Here is a 23,422-nt window from a genome sequence, read left to right as displayed (position 1 = left end):
ACTTGGATATGTTTCCTGAGTAACCTTGAGCCAGTTACTAAGGTACCAGCCTATTATTTATGAGGAGGATAAAATGGGATGAAATGTGGGGGATAAAGGCATGTATGCAATGACTGGAGTGATTCTCCATATATTATTGAACTACATTCAGCATTACAAATAGATACTATGAGTTTCACAGAGCTGCAGGATTTCAAAGGAATAGTTTTACTGTAGTTTCAAATGCAACACAGCTGAGCCAGAAATAAACTGGCTCAATTCTCAAATATGCCATTATTGTGAGATAAGAATAGTCGAGAGTTGCTTTCCAATCGCTGGAGAACCCATGGGCGAAAAAGGTTTTCAGAGTCATGGTTTATTATTATCTACAGAACCACAGATTCACGTACCACTGACAAATGCCATCTTAAGCTTAATGGATGAAACACAAAGTATAATTAACTGGTCAGTCAAATTAGGAGTAATTTAGATATATATCTTCTATAATAGTTTAAAGCAGCTTCTACGAGGATCTCCTTTCGTTTTATTTACTGAATAACCTCAATTGTCCTATATTATATAGAAGATAGTTATCTGAACATTTGTTCAGCTAAAATAAGATTTAAAAGTAAAGAAATATATTAATAGTGAGAATTACACCCTGAACAGATTGTTATTTTTGGATTAATACCTTAAGTTTGGGTATTTGGAGTTGAGAGTGATTTGTGAAGGAAACATGATGAACAATGGTATTCTGTACATTTCCACACCTAATGTTGTACTTCTGATTATAATCTAGCCAAATGTTGAGGATATGGGAAAGATTCATAAAGATAATACTCAGATATAGGCAATGTCCTTTTTGAATGGAACCCATTTTGTCCTACAAAGTACTTTTGTTTAATCCACATGCTGCATCCTGAATTGCAGCAACAGAATCCCTAGCATTCACATCCCAGTACAGCACTTAAAACATTGTTTTTTTTCAGTTAAGGAAAACAATAGGGAGTACTGTGATCATAAATAAACATTTATGCAGAAATGTTTCCTTATTGTTTTCTGCAGTTAGTCTTTAACTGTGGTTAATACATCAGGGTTGGGCCTCTAATTGTGAGGATTGTATCATAAAAATAGATCTCAATTTATTATTAAAGCAAAGGTTAAAACTAATGCAATGAATTCTTAAAAGGAAAAAAAAGCATTGGTGACTTATTCATTAGGAAAGATGCCATAGTTTAGTAGTAGAGCACATGCTTTGCATGCAAAAAGTCCGAGGCTCAGTTCCTGGAAAGATTCTTGTCTGAAAATTTAAATAGTTACTGTTGGGTTATTAATGATCTGATTCAGCACAAGAGACGTTCCTATGGATACTGGGTTTTATGCTATTGACCATGATTGCAAAATAACAGGAGGCTCTCCAATGCAAGCTCTAATGCAGGGCTAGTCAGCTGTTCCAGAGGATGCATTTCTATTTCCAAAGTTATTTTTAGTCTTGAGGACTGCAAGGAGCTTTGTTAGTGATGTGAAGGTATCACTAAAGAGCACAGAATTAACATTTTAACAGAAAAGCAGATACATGAAGTCTCCTGGAAATGCAACAGATTTATGTTACAGCTTACCAACTGTTTTTTAGAGAAAAAAATAATGCCATTAAAAAATCACCATTTGTCAGTGTGATTATGGAGCTCTGGAGACTGCAAAAATCAGAGTGTGGTTAGCATGGCGATCACAAATTGACTTCTCCTTCCACCTATATCCTGATAGAGCTTCATAGTACTGATCAGAAGCATTATCTTCTTTTAAGTGGCTTCCGTCGATTTCAATTTTGAGATGAGCAAAACTTCTTAGTGATTCAAGCCCAATATGTTTAGACATGAAAGTCTTTAAAGTAGGCATCTAAACTGCTTCCATTTGATCCTAGCCTCACTAGCAATGTTTCTTTTTCAAATCACTACTAGAAAAAGATTGTGATGATTTTTGAAAGAAGATTAGGTTCTTTTTAAAAACAAAATTGTATTTGATATCACAAACTAGAGATTTCAGCTCCCTTCTTTATCAAGGTGATGATTAATTTGGTGCACCCAAAACACCATCTAGAATGGTTTGTGCTATATAAAGTATTAGATGTTAACAATTGAAGAAAAAAATTAAGCTGTGCCAATTTTTAGAACATTTTATTAACTCTGAAAGAATCAGTTGTCCTATCATGTGAATCTGCAACACTCTCAGGTTGTTTTTGCATTACAGTTTAATTTTGGGGCATGAGTTGTGCTTATTAAGGGAACATGGTCTCCCCCCCCCCAAAAATCAATTCATTAAAGTAACTTTTGTTAAACTGCTTTTTAAAGCAGCCGCATCTTTTCTTAGCCTCATACAGAAGCTAAAAGAAGACATGTATTATCAATTCTGAATCAGAGAGAGATGCTGTGCTTGCACTTGTTCAAGAATTGTGAAGTATGCACTGTCTGCAATGCTGAGAATGGAGCTAACTAGTGAAAACTTTGGAGGTACAAAGCTGTATTAATGGAATATTGTTACAGCTAATACATTAGAAGCAATGGGAGGGAGGGTATGCATTTGACAATAGTCTTGACAAATGCAGAACAGGTTGTGTAGCTGCTAACTGTAGTATATAAAGAAGAACATTGGTATATTTAACCCTTTCCCCATTTTTTATATTTTAACTTCAAAAAATTTATCCCAGTGTTACCCACAGGAATGTGCATTTAATTTGGAAGAACTTCTTGAGGAGAGCAGTACTACCAACTATTGTTTAGAATGAAGAAATTCTAAAAAAGAAACCCCCCCAAACAATAAACAAAACTCGGAACTTTGCTCTTATATATGACAACAGCAGCAAGCCTTATCTATGTCCAAAGATGGAAGGACTAATTTCATGCAAGATTGGATGGTGAAATTAATGGAGTTGGTGGAAATGACAAAATTGACTGCTTGTATTAAAGCTTTATCTAGATTAGTTTCTACTTGGAAATCACGTTTGGATTTATTTATTTTTTTGCTTGAAACTGAAATGAAAATTTACCTTTGAGTTTTGATTATTAGACTTGTTTATATCGATAGTATTATTTTTCATGGTTTATTGCAGTTTAAAGTGTCAATTGATTTTTAGGTTTTTATCTGTATCAAAGAAAACCAAAAGTTAATTTTTGCCATATCTTTTTTCACCTTTTTGTCCACATTCCTCAATTTTGCTTTTTCACTTTTCCTCCCACTTTCTTTTTATTTCTTATTTCTTTGCTTTTTTATTTTGCACTTGAAATTTAATAGGATTTTGGCAAAAACATTAATGAAGAAATTTTTTGGGAGAAAATGCAATGCTCCAGCAGTAAAATCCTGTACTCTCCATTGCTCTGTCTTAAAATTGCTTTTCTTTTAAACAAATTACGCTGAGTTTCCCATACATAATTTGCTCCTTAATTAAAGGAGTATCCAGCTTTGTTGACATTACAGTCCAGTGTTTGATAAAATGTATATGATAGCATTTTAGATAGAAGCAACATAGTTTAATGTAATAGGTATTGCTTTTGTTTGGGCTTTTCCTTCCAAATGCAAAAAAAAGCTTGTTTTAATTTTAACAGTGCATAATCTCAACAGTTTAATGCAAACATCAAGTTGCACTGCAGATTAAAAACTATTTATTGGTTTTAATATCAGAGACGTCATAAGGCTGCAGTATTAAACAGGGGAATAAACTCCAATAAATATAGGTAGACCTATATAAACATGCATAAGATTATACTATAATAACCATTTACAGATAGCGGCTGTTTGGAACAATCTCAAGATTAGCTGATTAATGGAATATTCAGAATCCTTGGATGTATGACAGTAAAGGTCTCCAAAGATACACTTCTTTTTCTTAAGGAGAAAATGTGAATGATTATTACATGGATGGTGAACACACTATTCCTAATGTTTGCACTTTAAAATACTGTATATGCACATTTCTCCTTGTCATTTTCTCTTTTTCAGCTAATTCAGCCTTTCTTAATCAAATATTTCTTTCCAGGTGCAATGAGACTATAAAGTTTTGGAATCTTGTAACTACAATTCTAACATACCTGGAAGATACCAGGTTGGAAAAGTGTGTATGCATAAAAATTTACTCCGTGAGAAATGTATGAAATCGGTATAAAACTGTCACAAGAGAGCTATTTAACATAACTTTTTTTTTCTTTTTGGCTTGGCAGGGAGACCCCATTCCTGAAGAAATATATGAATTACTGCGTGACAGCTCGGTGCGCTCCATCAGAGACCTCCAGCAGGTCCTGCAGATAGAATCCGTAGGTAAATTTCCACACCAAATGTTCCTCTTTAATAAATCTCAACAGATATAACAGTAAAGCAAATGCATTTGTATACCACCTGAGAACTGCCATTGTGAGCTATGTGTTTTCTAGATTCAGGTTACACAAAATAAAACCATAGGTTGCATCTGGGTTAAGAAGCTCCTCCCCCCCGCCTCCAAATGATACATGGCAGTTCACCCATAGAATAATTCTATAGCATATTTTAGTGTTTGGCTTGAACAGAGTTTAACATGCAGTTCATAATGTAACAGGGGCACATTACTTGCAAATAGGTTTTAATAATGTTTATTATTTTCTAATCAGTCTGTAATGATTCCTGGTGTTTGGGGGGAAAAATGAGACTGTGGTGTTATAATCTTCTGTGCTTGAAATCAGACATCAGTCATCCATTATTCATTTCCCTGGCTTTTGATTTTCAATCTATATAAAAGAAAAAAGGAATGACATCAGGTAATGAGAGGAGAGTTCATGTTTTGTTTTACAGTGGTGACTGGACAAGGCTGGAGAGAGAGTTGGGGATCCCTGTCTCAGAATTGAGGTCACACAGACCAGATTGAATAGGCTTTGGCATGTGCAGGAATGTGAGCACGCGTCATGGCCATTGGGTTGGCCCTGGAATGTATTTATAAACATTTTCTTCACAGATTCCATTCTGATCCAACCTCTGCTCCCGCCTGTCCCCTCCCCACCCCCTGCCTTCTCTCTTATGTTTGTCTATTGGTAGCTTTGTAATCTTTGCCGAGACACTATCTACGGGGGAACAGAATTTCCTGTCTTTGTTTCCGATGCCAGTTGGACCACTGGCACGTTCTCAAAAGCATTCCCGCTCCCTTTCAAAATGCCTGTAAGGGGAGGAGGGAAAAAAGAGGGAGGGCACCAGCTGTGCTCTGCTATTGTTTCCCTTAAAGTTGCTTGGCTTCTCCACCCGCCTGTCCCGGCTACACAAGCCATACAATAGGGTGCCTTCCAAAATTAGCAGCACTGGCTTTTCCACAGCTGGGCCTGTTGCCCTGGTCAGCAGTAGCTTTACTGCCCTATCTGGAAAGACACCCTTGGGGGAAGGGTGAGGTTAACGGGAGATCTCTGTTTTTCAATAGATGATTTGTTTCAAGTCAACAGCATGGCTATTTTTTCCCTTGTCTGTTTAACCTTTGCAAAAATACAGCCCCCACCCTGCCCTGATAAAATTCCAGAAAATGGGGGATGGTTGGAAGAAGATGGGAAGATCCAATTAAATTCAGTGGCATGGATTAGTGATAAAGCTTTGATGTCATGATTCATCTTGCTCTTTCTTTTGGGAGTTGGTTTTTTTTTTGGGGGGGGGGGGTTTAGGAACAATGAATCTGGGAGTAAAAGCCTTTTAGAATATTATAGAATCAAATTTTATATAGCCGGGCACTCAATCTCCAATATATCGAGTCTTGATTTCTGCAGAATCTTATCTAGAAAACCTGAGGCTTTATTTCTTTTAGCCTTAAACACAGAACTCAGTCAGCTGCTTGTAGGAACTTTGCCTTCGTTCTTTTTTCTTATAGGCTTTCTATTACTTATTTCTTACATTCAGAATTATTTCCCAGAAATAAAATCTGTCCTGCTTTACTCTAAGTAGTTCATAAATGAAAAGCCTGCAACTGTGTAAGAACTATCTTCAAATACTGCCATTGACTTTGGAATCTGGAGGGGTTTGTTGACTCCAAGGAAGCTCTGGCTGATGTGATGGGAATTGCTTTGTTCAGCATTTCCTATGGGAAAATGTTAGAGAATGTTTATAAAGAAAGCTGGCAACTTTATCTTTTACCCATCCCCCCCAGAAGACCCAATTGGCTAAAACTGAATACATCCTCCGTAGGAGGGACAGAACCATTATACTTACCTACATCTTCACTTTGGAAGGATAAAATTACAAAAGCCTGAGATCTTGAAGTGTCTCTACTAATTTGTCAAAGTACAGACCTGAACAGATGAATAAATAGCTGGATTTGTTCAAAGGCAACTGAAATCAGTCAAATAGCTTATTTTACTATTTGGTTTTATTAATATTTACAATTTTCTGTGTGTTTTTTTAAAAATAAAAAATAACTAAAACATGCCCAATGCAAGCAACACTTTATTACAGGCAGATGTTGATAATCTAAAGAAAAATGTTATTATTAAAATGATTTATTGGGTATAAAATAAATATAATGTAATAGGAAATATGATGTAACCTGAGGATATCAGGAAATAAACACAGAATGTAGAGAAATATATTGTAAAATTTATATCAAATTAATTTGCTGTGCTATTTATTACCAACTTCAATTGAAATGGTCTTGTGGTATTAAGCACCACATTATCTGAACTTGAAATAAACTGTCAAATAGTTTCCACTGTGGCTATTAAGGGATATGATAAGAACTGCAGATTTTGAGGTTCACTGCCACAATTTCAGATTGCCAGAATTTGGCTTCTACTACAGAATTATAGTCTCATTTTGTAGCTGAAAAACAAAAATCCAAAACATACATTCTTATTTTTCTCCTTGCTTAGAAATACATTTTGGGTCATATTGGAATGCATTACTGCATTTTCTCTGCAGTCTCCAGGTATATCATTGCTTATCACTTATCATTCCTTCTTACAGGGGAAAATACCTGTACATTTTCACCTTCTTATTTCAAAATACCTATGCTGAATAATCATTATATATTTTATTTTATATAATATATCTTGAGAAGAATTAAGAAGGTAGGTAGAGTTAGAGATTATAGAATTTTATTGAGTTTATTATTCTAGCACCATATTGCCTGTAATACTTCTTGGCCTTCTTAATAGGGATAATTATAGTATTTTGCTAAATTGCAATCAGTCATTTCATTCTTTATTATTTTGTGCAGTATTTGCTGTAGTGATGCAACCTATATATTAATTTATTTAATGACATTGGGTTTTTTTTCTCTTTTTGCAGATGAAGATACCTCTAGTTCATACATGAATTTTACCCAGATGCATGCTGGTGAAAATCTTGTTCCTTTGTCCCGTGGAAGACGAAGTTTAGGTAAGCTGTAGACATGCTGGCTACTATATTTCAACAAGTATGGGATTAGATTTAGTCCAGAAATACTTATGTTTTAGCACATATAAAACAACCCTATCTTCTACCAAACCAAATAAAGTCTTCTTTACAGTTTCAATTTTTTAAAACCTGTTTTTCTGCCATTTCAGACATCAGAATATTGGTTAATTACATGCATTTAAAAGAATCTTAGATTCTGCAAATAGAAGATCATAACCCTTTAACCAATCAACTAATTAAAATAGTTTTTTTTTAAGGGAACAGAATAATAAATTTGGTTATAATGGAGGGATATGTAAGATAATTGGTAAATAACTAAGATATATATTTGGTGAAATATTTTCACCTTCTGCCCAATAGAAAACTTACAAAGACTCCTCTAACAACTTCAAAATATATAGCAGAAATGCCCCCAAACTGAATAAAATGAGACACAGTAAAGCACACAGTAAGGAAAACAGTGATGAGTTTTAAAGTTGATTTCATCAGGAATTTTTGTTCTCAATTTTTTTAGGTGGAGCAGAACCTATTGAGCCAGCAGTAATTGCTGAGTGCAAGACACGCTCTGAAGTCTTTGAAATCTCCCGGAGCATGGTGGATTCAACAAATGCCAATTTTCTTGTGTGGCCACCCTGTGTAGAAGTGCAACGGTGCACAGGCTGTTGCAATACCCGAGCGATGCAATGTCGTCCCACACAGGTTCGGGTGCGACATATCCAGGTATACAGATATCTCTGTTCTTCTCTCCCAGTTTTTCAATCTTCTTTGAATCTTACTTTATCTTATTTTAAAGTTTATTAAGTACAATAAACCTATCTGACATTTTTTGCACCATGCCTAAATTATCTTCTCGTGTTGGAACAACTTTGGCTTTAATGGTTATGAATGTTTCTTGAATAAGATAGAGGCAGTGCTAAACTTACAACCAGAACGGGTGTTGGAATCTCAGTTGTTGCAAAATGGTTGTTAAGCGAGATGTCATGGAATCGCTTCACTCAACATCCACTATCTTGATATTTTTAGTTGTGGTTGTTAAGCAAGAATTGCCAGTCATGAAACAATCAAAGTCCTAAGTAAGGAGTGCAGGGGTTCCTCAGACAGTTGGGGGAGGCCCAGTATAGGCTTCATGCAAATTGAAGGGTACTGCACTGCAGCACAAAGCTGCAGCTGCCCAGAAAACCTCAGCAGCCCACCTAGACTACCAACCCAGTGCAAAGTTTCCGCAACCCAGAATATCTTAGCCATCCACCCAACTCACCAACATGGCACAGAGTTGCCACGACCTGGGAAGCCTTCGCTGTCTACCCGGTCCTCAGCACTTATGACTGCAGGGGTGTTGCAGTTTCCTCAATCCACCTGTCTACCCCATGATCTATGCCCTTTTGGTCACCCTGCATAGTGGCACTCACTGTCAGCAGCACTGCACAGGGGCTGCAGTAAAGGCCTGGGGCCCTCAGCAATCTTAGCCAACTGCCACTTCTCCCAGGTCTCGAGTTTTGGTCTAGCTCCCATCTCCACTGAGAAATCCTCAAGCCTCAAGCACTACAGCTCAGCCAGCCATGGCAACATCATTCTGTCAAGCCCCAATTACCCCCACCATCCTGAACTCCAAGGGATCTGTTTTACGTCACTCATTTTCAGTCATTTTCTCCCACTGTTGACAACAGGTCTCTAAGCCACTTCACACCAGTCTCCATGTTAGTATCTGGGTAGGTAGAAGTTGTCCTCCTGATGGCCTATGTACAGGTAGAGGATGACACTGTGTGTTGCTGCCTTCAAGAAATGGACAGTAGGGTCAAGCTGATCATGCAGATCAATCCTTCCTCCATAGAAACAGCTTTGTACCTGAAAGTGCTCTAATAGTACTTAAAGAATCTCATTATGAATTAGGGATTTGGTTATATGAATATAGCAAAAATGTTTTAGTTTGCATTTTGTCACAACAGGTATATCCGTCATAATTTATGCCTACTGGAGTTGAATGGACAATGAATTTAAATAGTAAAGTAACATAAAATAACATAAAATAAAATAAGGTACACAAATTATAGCAAAATATTTATTTTTGTAATAATGTTCTTTGACAGCCTTTGCTTCCTCATATTTAATCAAAAGATCACCATTAGTGCAAAATTTAATCCTGTCATAAACAGTTGTCTCAAAGATATATATATATATATATGCATATACCTATTTACAGTATAGTATAACTGTTCTACCTTGACACAATAGAATTTCTCAGTATATATGCATAGAATTGTTTGCAGTTGGGTTCACACTCTGGTAAGGAATAGCTTCTTTTTCCATAATTTATGAAATAATATTGTTGGTTGGGTTTCTATAACATGCTGAGTCAAAAAGAAACAAACCACTAGACCTACATATCTTTATTGTACAGTTATCTTTATAAATAGTGTCTTGAATTGCTTAATTTGCATCTACATTATTTCAAGACTTGATGTGTTTGCCTTATCAAATGGGGAATCTACATGTTGTTCTGCTTTGATCGTACCTGATTTTAGAGTAGATTATTTTCTTTTCTTTGTAGTAGATGCATTACTATTTCAGGAATTACTGCTTTGAGATGGCTAAGTAGCTCTAATAATTCCAAGAACAGTGCTGGCAGGAACATGAATTCTGGTAGAGTTTCTCTCTTGTTTTATGGTCAAATGTGGAAGGGAAACTTAAATATAATCCATAGACGGTTTAGATCATCTGCAGGTATGTAGGAAATCAATTCATCCAGCAAAAGGATCTTTAAAAGCAACCGTAGGACACAATGGCAAATCACGTAGCATTAAAAAAAATAGACAAATCATATTTATGTTCCAAACATGGAGAAATGAATGGAAAATTTGTAAGATTTGCAGCTGCTGATAGACAAGTAACAGATAGTACAGCTAATCCTCAATTTATGGCCATTCATTTATAGATGGTCCAGAATTGCAATAGTATTGGAATGGTGTTTATGCCCCATATAGCACTTTTGCCCATTTCAAAACATCACATCCCACCCCTACAGTTACGTGATCATGATCTGAGTGTTTAGCAACCTGTTCACACTTACGTCTGATTGCCTAGCATCCTGCAATCATGTCATCACTATTTGCAATTTTCTCTGCTGGCTTCCCCAGAAAATCAATGGGGAAGCAGGCAGGGATGGTTGCAAGTGAAATGTCTATGGAGATTCTCAGCTATCCAGGTCATGATTGTCCCAAACAAGCTTTTTCAAAAAGCAACTGGATTTTGTTTTACCTTGAAGATATTTCACTTCTCATCCAAGAAGCTTCTTCGTTCTGACTGAATGGAGGAAGATGGAAAGATTTATATTCCTTGCAGTCATCTCGTTGTTAGCACTCTTTCTGAGGTTGTTGAGGCCACTTGGAGGTTTATCTGTGCCCTCAGGATCACCTGAATAGTGCAAATAGGTGTGGGACTTTCTTGGAGTTGCTAAAAGGACTGTATTGTAAACAGGGAGTAGGTATTGTCATATCCCTCCCCTTCTGTTGAGAAAGACTGTTCGATCTTATTGTAAATGGGCTCTTTGACCCCTCTTTCAAACCATCGGTCTTCTCTGTCCACAATGATTCTGATTCTGTGCAGAATCAGAATTGCAAGCTGCTTCTCCTTGCCAAAAGAATCTTGTTTGGGTGGACTTGATGAGACCTTCAAAAGAATAAGATAAAATTCAAAGAACAAAAAGATAGCATAATGCAATGTATGGTCAAAATTATGCAGAAGATAGGTTAATATTGTTTTTGCAAATACAATTCTGTGTTCATTTGCCAACACCTGTTTAAAACAATAGAACTGAAACAGTACACCTGGGCAGCATCAGAAAACTGCAATCAGATTGGCTACGTATAGGAAACAGAAGATGGGAAAGTACAATCCAGTCAGCCAGAAATTCCAGGTGCACGTTGAAGAACCAATAATGAATTATTGTGTCAAATATATGAGTTAACCCTTGGAAATTAAAGAGAGCATTTATGCCAACAGGATATGACCTGGTACAATTAGAACTTAAGATCAGTGTAATGATTAACTTATAGCAAAAAGAACTGAGAAGAAATAAGAGTCACAAACATTTATATAGAAAAAAGATTTTCAAAATGTCAAGAATCCGAATGGCTTCCAGAACAAGTTATCTTAACAGGCAGACATTATGAAACCTTGGGCAACAAGAAGGAAGTACAACAACTAATCACAAACTTCCAACATCAAGCAAGTGAGGACAAGGAAATATATATCAATCAAAAATGTCAACCCAAAGAGGAAAATAACAAGAAAAAATAGATGAGTGGTACTTTTAAGAAAATAAGAGAACTCAGAAAAAAATCAAGGTTATAGGAATATCCAAGAGTAATTATGCAAGGGATCGAATTGAAATAAATGAGACTAAAATTGCTTGAGAAATTAATTAAACTCTTTACCAATGTGATTATGAGATGAAAAAGATATTTGTAGGGAGATAATATATTTAGGAAACAACTCCATGAAAATGTAAGATGCAAAGCACCAGAACACTGTCGAACAGAAAAGCATTAGATGTAAATGAAATGCCCGTTGAACTGCTTAAAGGCTCAGGGGAAAAAGAGTTGCATTTATAGTCAATAAATAATGGGCATGTTTGTGAGATGTAGAGTTTGGAAACGTAAATGTACATATCTATATTAAAGAAAGCCAATGTCCAAAGTTTAAGAAAGATTTATTCCTTGACTACAGCAAGATTTTTTTGTTTTGTTTTGTAGATCATATCAATGGGACATTTTAAAACTACTGGACATGTCAGAATGCCATTCTTTTGAATAAATTTCACAATGAAGCTATTATAAAAACTGAATTTGGAAAAATAGAGTAGTTCAGAAAGGTGGAGGAAATGGGTGTATATTAATTCCTTATTTATTAAACTTGCACAACAAGTATATTATTAGAGGGATTGGGAGAAATGACAGTAAACATTGTAAAAATTGGAAACTGAATGAAGAATTTGAGCTCTTTAAACAACAGCAGAAGAACTCATTAGGAAAGTGAAAATAGTGATTTGGACTAAAGTTAAACCTAAGGAAGCTTAGGTATGGTAGAATACGGATATGGTAAATAGGTCTGGATTTTTTGAGTGAAGAATAGGTAAAGATGGATAGTATACAAGAGAAAAATAAATTAATCTTAAGAAGGAAAGCAAAGACAAACTCAGGCAAGTTCATAAAGGTTTAGGGGATTTTTTTTTATGTCAACAGATATAGGAACAGGTTTTTCCCCCCCAGTGCTATGAAAGTCAAATATTGTACCACTGTGAAAGGTGAACACTGAGAAAATGACGTGGAAAGAAGGTAGTTGTATTTGAATTATGAGTCTGCAAGCAGTCATTAAGAGTACCATAGGTGACAGAAAGGTTATGAAAAGAAAAACTATTTGCTACTGATAATGATTAGCAAGCAGAAAGTTGCATATTATGGACAAATAATAAAAGTGGAGCATAAAAATTAATATGATTGTCAAGTTTGAGGGAAAAAGAAGAATGGTGTGACACCTGTGATGATGAATGGGTTCAGGGATACTGTTTTAATGTCCCTGGAAACTTTTGGTTCAAAGTTGAACTTTGAACTTTTGGGACTTTAGGCAAGTTGAAATGGAAGTCATGTACATACCAGGAATTGATTCAATAAATATTTTCAGAGTTTAAGGTTAATAAGGATTTAGTTATTTATCATACTATTCAAGAGTTTGTTTCCTGCATGGTGCTTGTATCAAATATTGCCATCATTTTGGATCATATATTTCATATATAATCTGTCCTATAAATGCCTGTTTTAAAAAAGCCATGTTAAGATCTCCTTTGTTTATAAAGATTGCAAAGACAGCAATCAATGGCTTTATTTTAAATTTTCTGAAGAAGGAAGAGTACTCAGTCCAACATATTATCTTTTAATATGTAATACAATAATAAAATCCAGTAGTCCAGTGATAGAACCGGCAGAAATGAACATACCAGCATGCACACAAACAAACAGCTTGATTTTTTATTGTGCTAGTGCACTTAACAAATATCATATTCCCAGTTGCTCTTCTAAGTTATCTTCTCTGGATGTATTGTAAATAGGGATCTTGCAAATTACCTCTTCTGGTGCTGTTCAGTTTCCAGTCAATATGGATTTTTATGCTTCTTCCTGGATGAAGCCTTTTAAAATACAAATGCCTTGCTTGACATCTGTATGAGAACAAATTCTTTGGATTTTTTCATACAACAATGCACAAAGGAAGGAAAATGTTACACCATTTCTAAATGGGAAATTCCTTTCTCCATAAAATTTTATGAAGCAGAAGAGAATGAAGTTGGGTGGAATGATAGGGATGTGGTAGTGTTGTGGAAAAAAACAAAGAGTCCCTAGGATATTCTGTGAATGTGATTCTGAAATGCTTTCTTTGAAAATAGAAAGGCCTGTATTTTTTTTTATTCAGAAACAGTGTCTACTAAGCAATTTGTGTGCTATTGTAGAATTTGGCTTTTTAAGAAAGTTAAACCGAGGGGATATTCGGTCACTGTTAGGTTCCTGGGAAGATCATACTCACATTTTATGGCTGCATTTGCATAAAATGTTAACCATATAGACGCAATTGTGGTTCCTTATTCTTAGATGGGCACCAGTCAGTCACACAACATCATTCAAGGATTGCCATCTGGAGGAACAGGAATCCCATCCACTTCTTTCATCCCATTATGCCAGGAGAATGTTGGCCAAACTTCATTACATTCATGGCTGCTTCCCTATTAGCCACACAAGCAGTTTGGATGCTGCAGACATTCACTGTTTTAAAAGTATGTTTTGTGACTTTCAGATCTTGCCAGTGAATGTTATAATGCAGCATGTTGCTTTTTCAGAATTGTGTGCTTTGGTCTCATTTCATTGGAGAATTGGTATAGATGTTATGGTATAGATGTTTTTGGCCTTCTGAATTCGTGTGACACTATCTTATCCAAAAACATGCTTTGAATAGTGACTGACTCCAAGTTTGGGGCTTAAAGTGATCCTTCTTCTTGAATTGATTAGGTACTTGGTTTCCAGGGCACATAGGACTAAATATGCCTTCGTTAAGAGTGCTGTGCAAACAATAGCCACATGCCACATTTAAAACAGACTTTAGTAGAATTGCATCTTTCCTCTTCTGAAAGTATTTCTTTAGCCCACAGTCACACTGCAGATATAGCCCTCTTACTCTTATGTGAGGCAATTCGGAGATCCCTTGTTGTATGGTAGTTGAAGTACTAGACTAGGAATGAGAAGATCCAGGCCCTAAGTATAGAAGCCAACTGGATGACACTTGGGCCAATTACTCCTTATTGGCCCTAATCAATATGACAGGCTTTCTGATAAAGAAGAAACCTTATTGTATCACGCACTGAATGCTTTTCTGTAAGAGCTACACAAGTGTAGTGTAAATGCAGCTAGACCCTGCAATGCTATGGAACAAATGCTAAGAAAAACAGCAGCCATTAGCTAGAGTAGTTTGCTGTGGAGTTTTCCTTTCTTTATCTTCTGATAAGAAATTTGCTGTTACACTTGTGACAGCGACTTGCAGTTTGGCCAAGGTGGCAGGAGGTGACAGGCAAGTAAATGGATGACAATTTCTTGCAAGAAGAAGTCCAGTAACTTCTTGGTCTTTTTCAGATCCATATAGATTATTACAGGATCAGTTAAGAGGAATTACCTTCAGCAATGTATAGGAGCCAGCACTGCCTTTCATGATGCATTTTTACAATTTGTTTTAGTGAAATAATTTGATATTCTAAGCAGGGGAATTTGATCGTTTGAGTGAAATGTTCCAATTTTCCCAGTTTGGACTTTACCTTCAGTCCTTCGTTAGCATATGCGAACGGAATAATCTAAGATGCTATTTTGACTGGGATAAATCATGCTGCATCTGGGCTTTATCGCAAGGCGATGAAAACGTTTTAAAATGTACAAGCAAAATCTTTAATAATACTGGCTGAATTGAGATGAATTCACAGTGCTATGTATCACAGAGTTTGTTCTTACTCTCTTTTTGATAGGTAAATAAGATTGAAGTTGCTGAAAAGAAGCCAGTCTTTAATAAAGCAATTGTAGCCTTAGAAGACCACCTGGCATGCCGATGTGAGCCAGTATCACCCAGGCTTCCCAGTCGGGAAAATTCACATGAGCACAGAGGTGAGTAGTGGAATTTATGCTTTATGAGAATTGGGTACAATATGAAGTCTGAAATAATAAGTAGAAAGAATTCCTTAGAAATATGTTTGTCAGTGACAATGAGCTCTTTTATACTGATGTTTATTATGCACCCTCTTTTTTTGGCAGGTGAGCCCCCAGTAAGTGCTGTAACTTCTCCTCCAGCAAGGGCAAGAGCACACAGGTTGCTGCCACAAAAGAGGAAGCATCGAAAGTTCAAACACGTACATGATAAAAAAGCACTGAAAGAAATTTTCCCAGCATAAAAATGCTGGCAGGCAGAAGTACAAATGTCAGGTAAATGCACCAAAGATAATAACTCATTGAATTGAACTGAACTGAGCTTTATTTGGCCAAATGTGATTAGACACGCAAGGAATTTATCTCCAGTATAGAAACACTCAATGCCTATGCAAAGGAATAGAATAGTAATAATCACCATAATAATAATAATACCAATAAGAGGGGGAGTAGATAATGAGAAGCATAAATACAGCCATACTACATAGGTAAGTATACAGGGACATTAGATGGCACTGTAAGAATTAGCAGAGTGTTCAGCAGAGTGATGGCATGAGGGGGGAAACTGTCCCTCTGCCTAGCTGTTTGGCATACAATGGCCTATAATGGCATCCTGAAGGGAGGAGTTAAAACAGTTTACACTCAGCCCTCCTTCTAACCCACACAATATACAAGTCTTCTATGGAAGGCAGGGTGTTTGCAATTATTATTTCTGCAGTCTTAACTGTACATTGGAGTTTGAACCTGTCCTATTTGGTTGCTGTATTTTGGGAGCCTCTTTAGACAAGGTTATTTTCACAGTAAATCCATTTGAATTACTGAAGCATTGTTTTTTCACAGTTGGCTGGAGAAGGAATTCAGATGACCAAATTCCTTATTTTATTTGGGGAGTGCAAAAATATGTATGTTTATTATGAGTTTGAGACAAAACAGTCCAATTTCAAACAGTCTGTTGAAACAGTTGGCTGTGTTCCAGCTGAACTAAAATTAAAACAAATAAAATATTCTGTTTATAGGAATATAAGAAACACTGTGAATTTAGAAAAAGCCCCATTAATAGTGTTTCTTATCCCAGATCCACAAGACTAGGAGGACAATCTATTGTGTCGCCTTCTGTCTAGCTAAGTTGCAGGAAAATTAACCAAAAAGATGAGTTTTGAAATGTTTTTGAAATTATTAAAGCAAATAATGTGAATTTAACTTTGCAATTAGCTACTGCAAATTTAATTGAGATTATAATCTTTATACCAGCTATTTTGTAAAACCGATCAGTAGATTTGGCATGTATTTTTTCTTTTGTGCCTCATTGCCAGATATAACCTCAGCAAAATGAACTCCTTGATTTGTTTGTTTGCAAATGAGGATGGAAGCTGCTGCAAAAATATTTACTGCAAAAATTATATTAAAATTACAGCAACAATAAAAACACTAAAGCTCAAGAATCCAACACAAAAATATACAGCATGCATATAAAGCATGTGTGCACATGAAAGCTTAACAGCCCAACCAAGCCAAGTTTATATTAGTGCTCTTTGCAGGTACAAAACTTTAAATATATTATCAACACTTGTATATGAAGCACAGTAGCATGTGCTTGCAAAGACACCTTTGCATAGCTAGCCTCTCTGCAAAATAAAGGTGAACACAATTTAATTCAACCATCCACAGATACTCTAAATTCCCCGTACAGGCCTGACAGTAACATTTTTATGTTGTAACTTACCTGTCTGGCTGGCAGCTTGCAACTGCAAACTATGTTCTGCCTGTCCACATTTTCAATTGTTGCTTTCGTCTCACCCTGTCAAGCATCCGCCTATTGCAGTAGAAACATGAATGCTTCCTATGCTTTTACTAGGAAAAAGAAATGGATAAAATAAGCTAATCACAACCTGAGAAACAACAGTAAATCAAATCACCCAAGACACTCAAAATGATGTACTGTTAAAATGCCAACTTTTGTTCCATATGTGTTTTAAGTTCAGGAGACTCAAAACAGCCAATCAATTGCCCAGCAGTGCCCCTGACATGATCAAATTTCTTCAATATTCAATTACTGCCATTCAACAAACATGCTGTGCAATGTGATTTGTAATATTTTCAGAATGGTAAAGAACCTTCCATTACTGTGTCAAGCTTTATTTGTGGACAGCGATATGAAATGAAGCCAGTTATTAAAGCCCATCCTGCCCAATCAAGAAATTCATATATAATTCATGAGAAAGTTGCAAAGATCAAACAAAACAAAACCGTTAACTTTAAAAAGTGCTATTTTTAAAAAACTCAAAATTATCCTGTCATAAATCATAACTGAAAAAATGACAAGACAATTTAGGAAAATCAGAATGCTACAAATAGGCATCAACATTGTTAGGATGTTCTTGAAGGATTATTAGATTTTGTGAAATTCAGAATGAATTTCTATAGAGTGTCCCCACAATCATGTCCTGGTAGACATCTGATGGTATTATGATATAATTCTTTTTATTTTTTGTGACCCTTAAGTAATCCCTTAATTCAGGGTAGAGTTAGGGTGACTAGATGGAGTTGAGCATTTACTGGTCAGGTGCCCTTCCTGATACCTACACAGAATATGCAGCAGGTATTTTCTCTTTGTGCCCTGCGAGGGAAACTTCTGTCGCTACCTAGGATTGAGCTCTCAACCTTCCAAGTGGGAGGCAAGCGTCTTTACCACTAAGCTACCACACCTTCTATTATTATGGCAGAATGTTGGGCACAAAATGTTGTGGTCTGATCCAGCACAGTTACACTGAATTTTATGGGAACTTTTTATGGATTTATTAAATTTACATGCCGCCCACTTAGTGACTGTTTTTTATGGAAGCAATCCTCAAATTTAGCTGTCAAGGGAAGAAATCTTCTGGATATGAAAATGTGAAGTGGTATAAGAAAACCACAACCAACCACATTTAGGCACCATAAGCAGATGACTTACTTTTTTGGAATGGAATGCTAATCCTCCTTTTTTTTCTTTCCTTTTCTTCCAGGTTTATTTAATATATTTGCTGTATAGCCCCCATGGGGTTATCAAAAGTTTCTCTCCGTCCATCTGCCTCAATGCCCTTTTGGACGGCCAACGGTGCTTCCCAATTCCTCATTCGCTGAATGTTTTCTCACCAAAGTTTGCCATTTAAGTTCATAGTGGCATTATGTCCACCTCTTGAAGAAGAAAAAAAAGGAGAGAGGAAATAAAGAGCAAAACGACAGCAATGGGCATGGACAATGTGCTTTTTGCTGCAACAAATGCTATCGAAATGTTGCAAGACTTGTGGCTCAAATGCATTTTGCAAGTGGTGGGTTTGAGGAAAACAGGAATATAACAAGGTTATTTTTTCCTTTTTTTTTTCTTTGCCCCATCTTGGACTTAACTGGACTCAGGTTGTTTACTGTGGCAGTGGGCATGTCAAGAGAGTCAGTATGGCAAACCGTGACAGCAGATGCACTAAGGACTTTTACTGTCATGTTTCCACTGATACGTTTAATGTCTTCGTGTATATTTCATTTTTCATACCATGCCTTGGGGAACTGAAGCAATCAATACTAAATACCCATTCCTGACCCTTTTTGGAAACAGGCTGGGAGCAATTATGTTGGGAGTCCATCTTACCCATCCCCATTCAAAGCTTCCTCATGGGTCAAAGAAGTAATTTCTGAAAGTGATGTTAAGAAAGACTTGGCTCCTCCTGTCAATTGAGTTTAGAGATGTTTCTGCTAATAAATTTACATCGGGGAAAGTAAGAGTTGCGACTCATGGACAAATTGGGGCTTCTAGCACCACTGTTGGGCTATTTTTGCAACCACTGCCTCCGTAGTTGCTAGAATAAAGCATTGCTTTTTAGTAAACAGGGCCACAGCAATGTTTCCAGCATGTTGTTTTAAGATTAAGCAGTATACACAGGCAATCAGCATCAGCATCTCAATAAATGATCTCAAGTGCCAGTGGAGGTAAAGAGGTCTCTGCTTAGGACCATAAAAACTCTTGCTACTCCAGGTAAATAGCAGCTATTTCAACCAATAATTGTTAAAATACAGGTATATAGCATCAGCCTTCATTTGTAGGTCATTTTTTCCTCTAGCAGTCATTTTGGCCCACATGCAGTCTTATACAGGGGCGTAGGTGGAGTTGGGTAAAGAGTCAGAAGTTTTAAAAAAATAAAGATGGCAGTTGCCCTTGCCATCTTGACCCTACCCCAATCCTGGACACCCCAAGTCTTACAGCACTAATCTCAGGTTAATATCTTCCAAATTATAAAAACCAAGCTGTGTAAAATCTTAGAAAAGCCATACAATGCTGCACAATGTATTGAATATATAAAAGTTAAGTGGTGCTGAATATCATTACACAAAGTGCTGCTGGCCCCATCCCAGTCCAATTAGTAATATCTGATGGACATGGCAGACTTATCTCTCTTTGGGTCTCCAGCTTGGGATTTACTCTATTTGAAAAGGTGATAAATAAGTTGTTCCCTGTCACTAAATGCAAAATTCACTGTGTCTTCTGTCAAGACAGTAGCCTTCCTTCCAGGAATCAGTGAGTAAAAACAATAAAAGTTATTCACTTTATCAAAAAGAAAGAAAAGAAAAGAAAGAGAAAGAAAGAAAGAAAAAGAAAGAAAGAAAGAAAGAAAGAAAGAAAGAAAGAAAGAAAGAAAGAAAGAAAGACGTTTAATTGCCTATGGACCTTTGCTGATAGAATACCGAACAAAAAAGAAAGAGATATGTGAATGTGGAACATCCCCTTTCCAATTACATTTTAGCCCTGGTCATTTACTGTGTTGTTATAAAAGAGGAAAGACAAAAAGAAAATTGCTGAGGTCATAGATGGGTAGAGTTTGAACAAGGTTTGGGCATTTAAGGTCTAACTCTATAATTTCTATATTATTGGCTGCCTCATGAGGGAAAAATGTGCTTAAGTTTTAACTGAAAACATTCTAGTTTTATCCTCAGTGACTGAATACGTGACAGAATCCAGCAGTAATACAAATATCTTTGTTAAGAGAATCTTGTCTCAATAGCTAAAACCGTGAAAATCTCTTGGTAAGGAGGCATCAAGACAAGAAATAAGGCCTTTTGTAATCTTTAAAACATGTTAAATGAGCTATGCAAACCATGGTTGGTTAGAGTTAACAGTCCTGGTACTGCAAAATTCCAGATGATCATTAAATGGTAGAACAGAGTTCTGTCATTTGTCTTTACTGCTATCCAACGCAGATTTTTGCAGCTCAGGTGGTAATTCTACATTTTTTGGGTAAGCCACATTTGGGGTTGTTCCTAGCTCTGAGCTATTAGCCATGGTTTATAGATTACAGTGCAACACGTTAAAGCCAAATGCAACCACCCACCTGATAATGTTGTATGATGTGTAAATTGAAAAACAATCTATTTTATTCCAGTTGAGACAAAAGGAAAGATGCTAAAATTGGACAAACTAAGTAATAGTTACTACAGACACATGGAGTAACTAGAGCTCTAATGAGAGAAAACTGTTTTCTGTCATGTTCCCATGTTTAATGAAGGATTCTTAAAATGCACCTTTTCCTTTCTTGTTCCACTTATAGCAATAGCAATAGCAGTTAGACTTATATACCGCTTCATAGGGCTTTCAGCCCTCTCTAAGCGGTTTACAGAGTCAGCATATTGCCCCCACAGTCTGGGTCCTCATTTCACCCACCTCGGAAGGATGGAAGGCTGAGTCAACCTTGAGCCGGTGAGATTAGAACCGCTGAACTGTAGATAACAGTCAACTGAAGTGGCCTGCACCCTAACCACTGCACCACCTCGGCTCTTTCAATCCATCTCCCTATGGAAGCAGAATAGTAAATTAGTTGGAATACATACTTTACCTCCAATTTCAGATTTTGTTGTCCAAAGAGAATGGGGCTTAATAATCTCCTTGACTTTCATTTGAGTGATGCTATTGATACTTGGGTGCCCTAGATAAATTTTTATGACACATCTTGCTTCAGCCCAGTTTTTCTCATATGAGAACATCCATGGTTCTCTAACACCTGATAAGACTGAGATTTGTGCTCATTAATAAATAAACTACTTGTTTTTAGCCAGATTATACTGGCTAAGAAAAAAAAAAGCATTAATACTTAGCTGTGGTCTCTTGATGTAATTCCATGGCACCAAGATGTATGAAAAATCTGCTCAAAACAGTTTGGAAATACGCATTTCCTGTCTACTCACTTTATACTCAATGGTTTATTTCTGACATTAAAATACTTGCTATTCAGTCCTATTTCACTTTGTTTTCAAAGGCCATTTGTTTTTGGTGGGTTTTTTTGCATACTTTTATTTGTAAGGTGGGAGAGATCTTTCATCATCCCTCATTTTATGTACAATTAATTTATACTCTGTACTGTATTTAAAATTGTTTTTAAAAAATCTTAAAACCCAAAGTCTTAATGGTTTTATGTTTCATTGGTATTCTATTCCACTATGCAGGTTGAAGAAAAAGTGAAAAGTCTTAGAAGCCAAAATATATTTTACATTTAGAAGTTATTGAACATTATTGTTTATTGCTAGTCTTTCATAAGTGTTCTGCATTCAAAATGCAGGGGTGTCCATAAGGAGTGCGGGGGGGGGGGATCAAAATAGTAGTTGTAATGGTACAACTGAAGTTCTATCCACTTTTTATTCATGTCACAGCTATTGTCTTGAAATAGATTGAGCTTGAATTGTACCATTGTGGCCACCATTTTGAGGTGTTTTTTTTTAAATCATGCCCTGAAGATATTCTCACAAGGTACTGCTAAACAGCAATCTGATAGCTGAAATAAAGAGAATTCCACCGTCCAACTTTTGTCATTCTGGTGAAAACACTTTATCATCCAAATCACTAGGATCACTCCATCATCTCCAGAAATGAATGTTTACCACCAACAGCAAAACTGTTGGAATTCTGTAACTGATAGAATTCTTTCTGCATCATTGACAAATGCCAAAAGGAGCATGGAAATGCAGGTCTTAGTATCATAGGTTTCTGATTTCCAAATGCTTACATATCACAGAAAGTGCAGTATTTCATATTTGCTTCATTCCCAAATTGAATTTACTGAATGGGAAAAAAAATCGGTTCCACCACAAAAGCGCGTAGGACAAAATCGCGCTCGACAAAAGCGCGCTGTGACGTCATCACAGCGCGACGAAAAAGATCGAAAAAATGTAAAAATAAAGCTAAAACCTTCCCCTAACCCCCCCAAACCTAACCCTAAACCTAACCCTAACCCTAACTCTTAACCTAACCCTAAACGTAACCCTAAACCTAACCGTTAAAGTAACGAAAAACGTAACGCTAACCCTTATCCTAACCCTAACGCTAACGCTAACGCTCTAAAGCTAACCCGAACCCTTACCCTTACCCTAACCCTAACCCTAACCCTAACCCTTACCTTTATGTGAATCGGCTTGCTTTAATTTAATTGTTATTAATTTTTATTTGAATTTTTCGATCTTTTTCGTCGCGCTGTGATGACGTCAAAGGCGCGATTTTGTCGATCGCGCTTTTGCCGTCCGCGCTTTTGACGGGTCACGAAAAAATCTATAAGAAATACTCCTCTGTCTTCTCCAGAAAGACTGAGCACACGACTGTTATGTCACCATCACACCAGTGGCATTTGGAAATTGCTGTTGGTGAAGCCAACATAGGAAAAGAGTGCTGTACTAAGTGAGGTAGGGATGATTTAGTCAAAGCATGAATTATAATGTTGCAGAGCTCACAGTGTATCTATTTAACCTATGGTAATAGTGACTTCTTATAAAAATGCTTCAATATGCACAAGCCATTGGTTTAATTAACCATTGTA

At 36.5% G+C, this 23,422-nt stretch overlaps 1 protein-coding gene across 1 annotated transcript in view; it reads left to right on the top strand.

Annotated features, from left to right (window-relative positions):
• The window catches only part of PDGFB (platelet derived growth factor subunit B), a 38,880-nt gene extending 16,865 nt beyond the window's left edge, over positions 1 to 22,015 (top strand). Inside the window, exons 2-7 of the mRNA XM_014060905.2 lie at positions 4,191 to 4,287; positions 7,258 to 7,347; positions 7,880 to 8,085; positions 15,419 to 15,554; positions 15,702 to 15,869; positions 18,599 to 22,015. Of these exons, the coding sequence (XP_013916380.1) occupies positions 4,191 to 4,287; positions 7,258 to 7,347; positions 7,880 to 8,085; positions 15,419 to 15,554; positions 15,702 to 15,838 (666 nt within the window). The 3' untranslated portion in view covers positions 15,839 to 15,869; positions 18,599 to 22,015. The remainder of the gene's footprint in view (positions 1 to 4,190; positions 4,288 to 7,257; positions 7,348 to 7,879; positions 8,086 to 15,418; positions 15,555 to 15,701; positions 15,870 to 18,598) is intronic.
• Positions 22,016 to 23,422: the final 1,407 nt, after the last annotated feature.

This window comes from Thamnophis sirtalis, unplaced genomic scaffold, assembly GCF_051295495.1.
Source record: "Thamnophis sirtalis isolate CommonGarterSnake01/CBP01778 unplaced genomic scaffold, rThaSir2_p1.2 scaffold_9, whole genome shotgun sequence".
NCBI lineage: Eukaryota > Metazoa > Chordata > Lepidosauria > Squamata > Natricidae > Thamnophis > Thamnophis sirtalis.
Note: the sequence above shows the minus strand (reverse complement) of the source record. Positions and strands in the feature narration are given on the sequence as shown.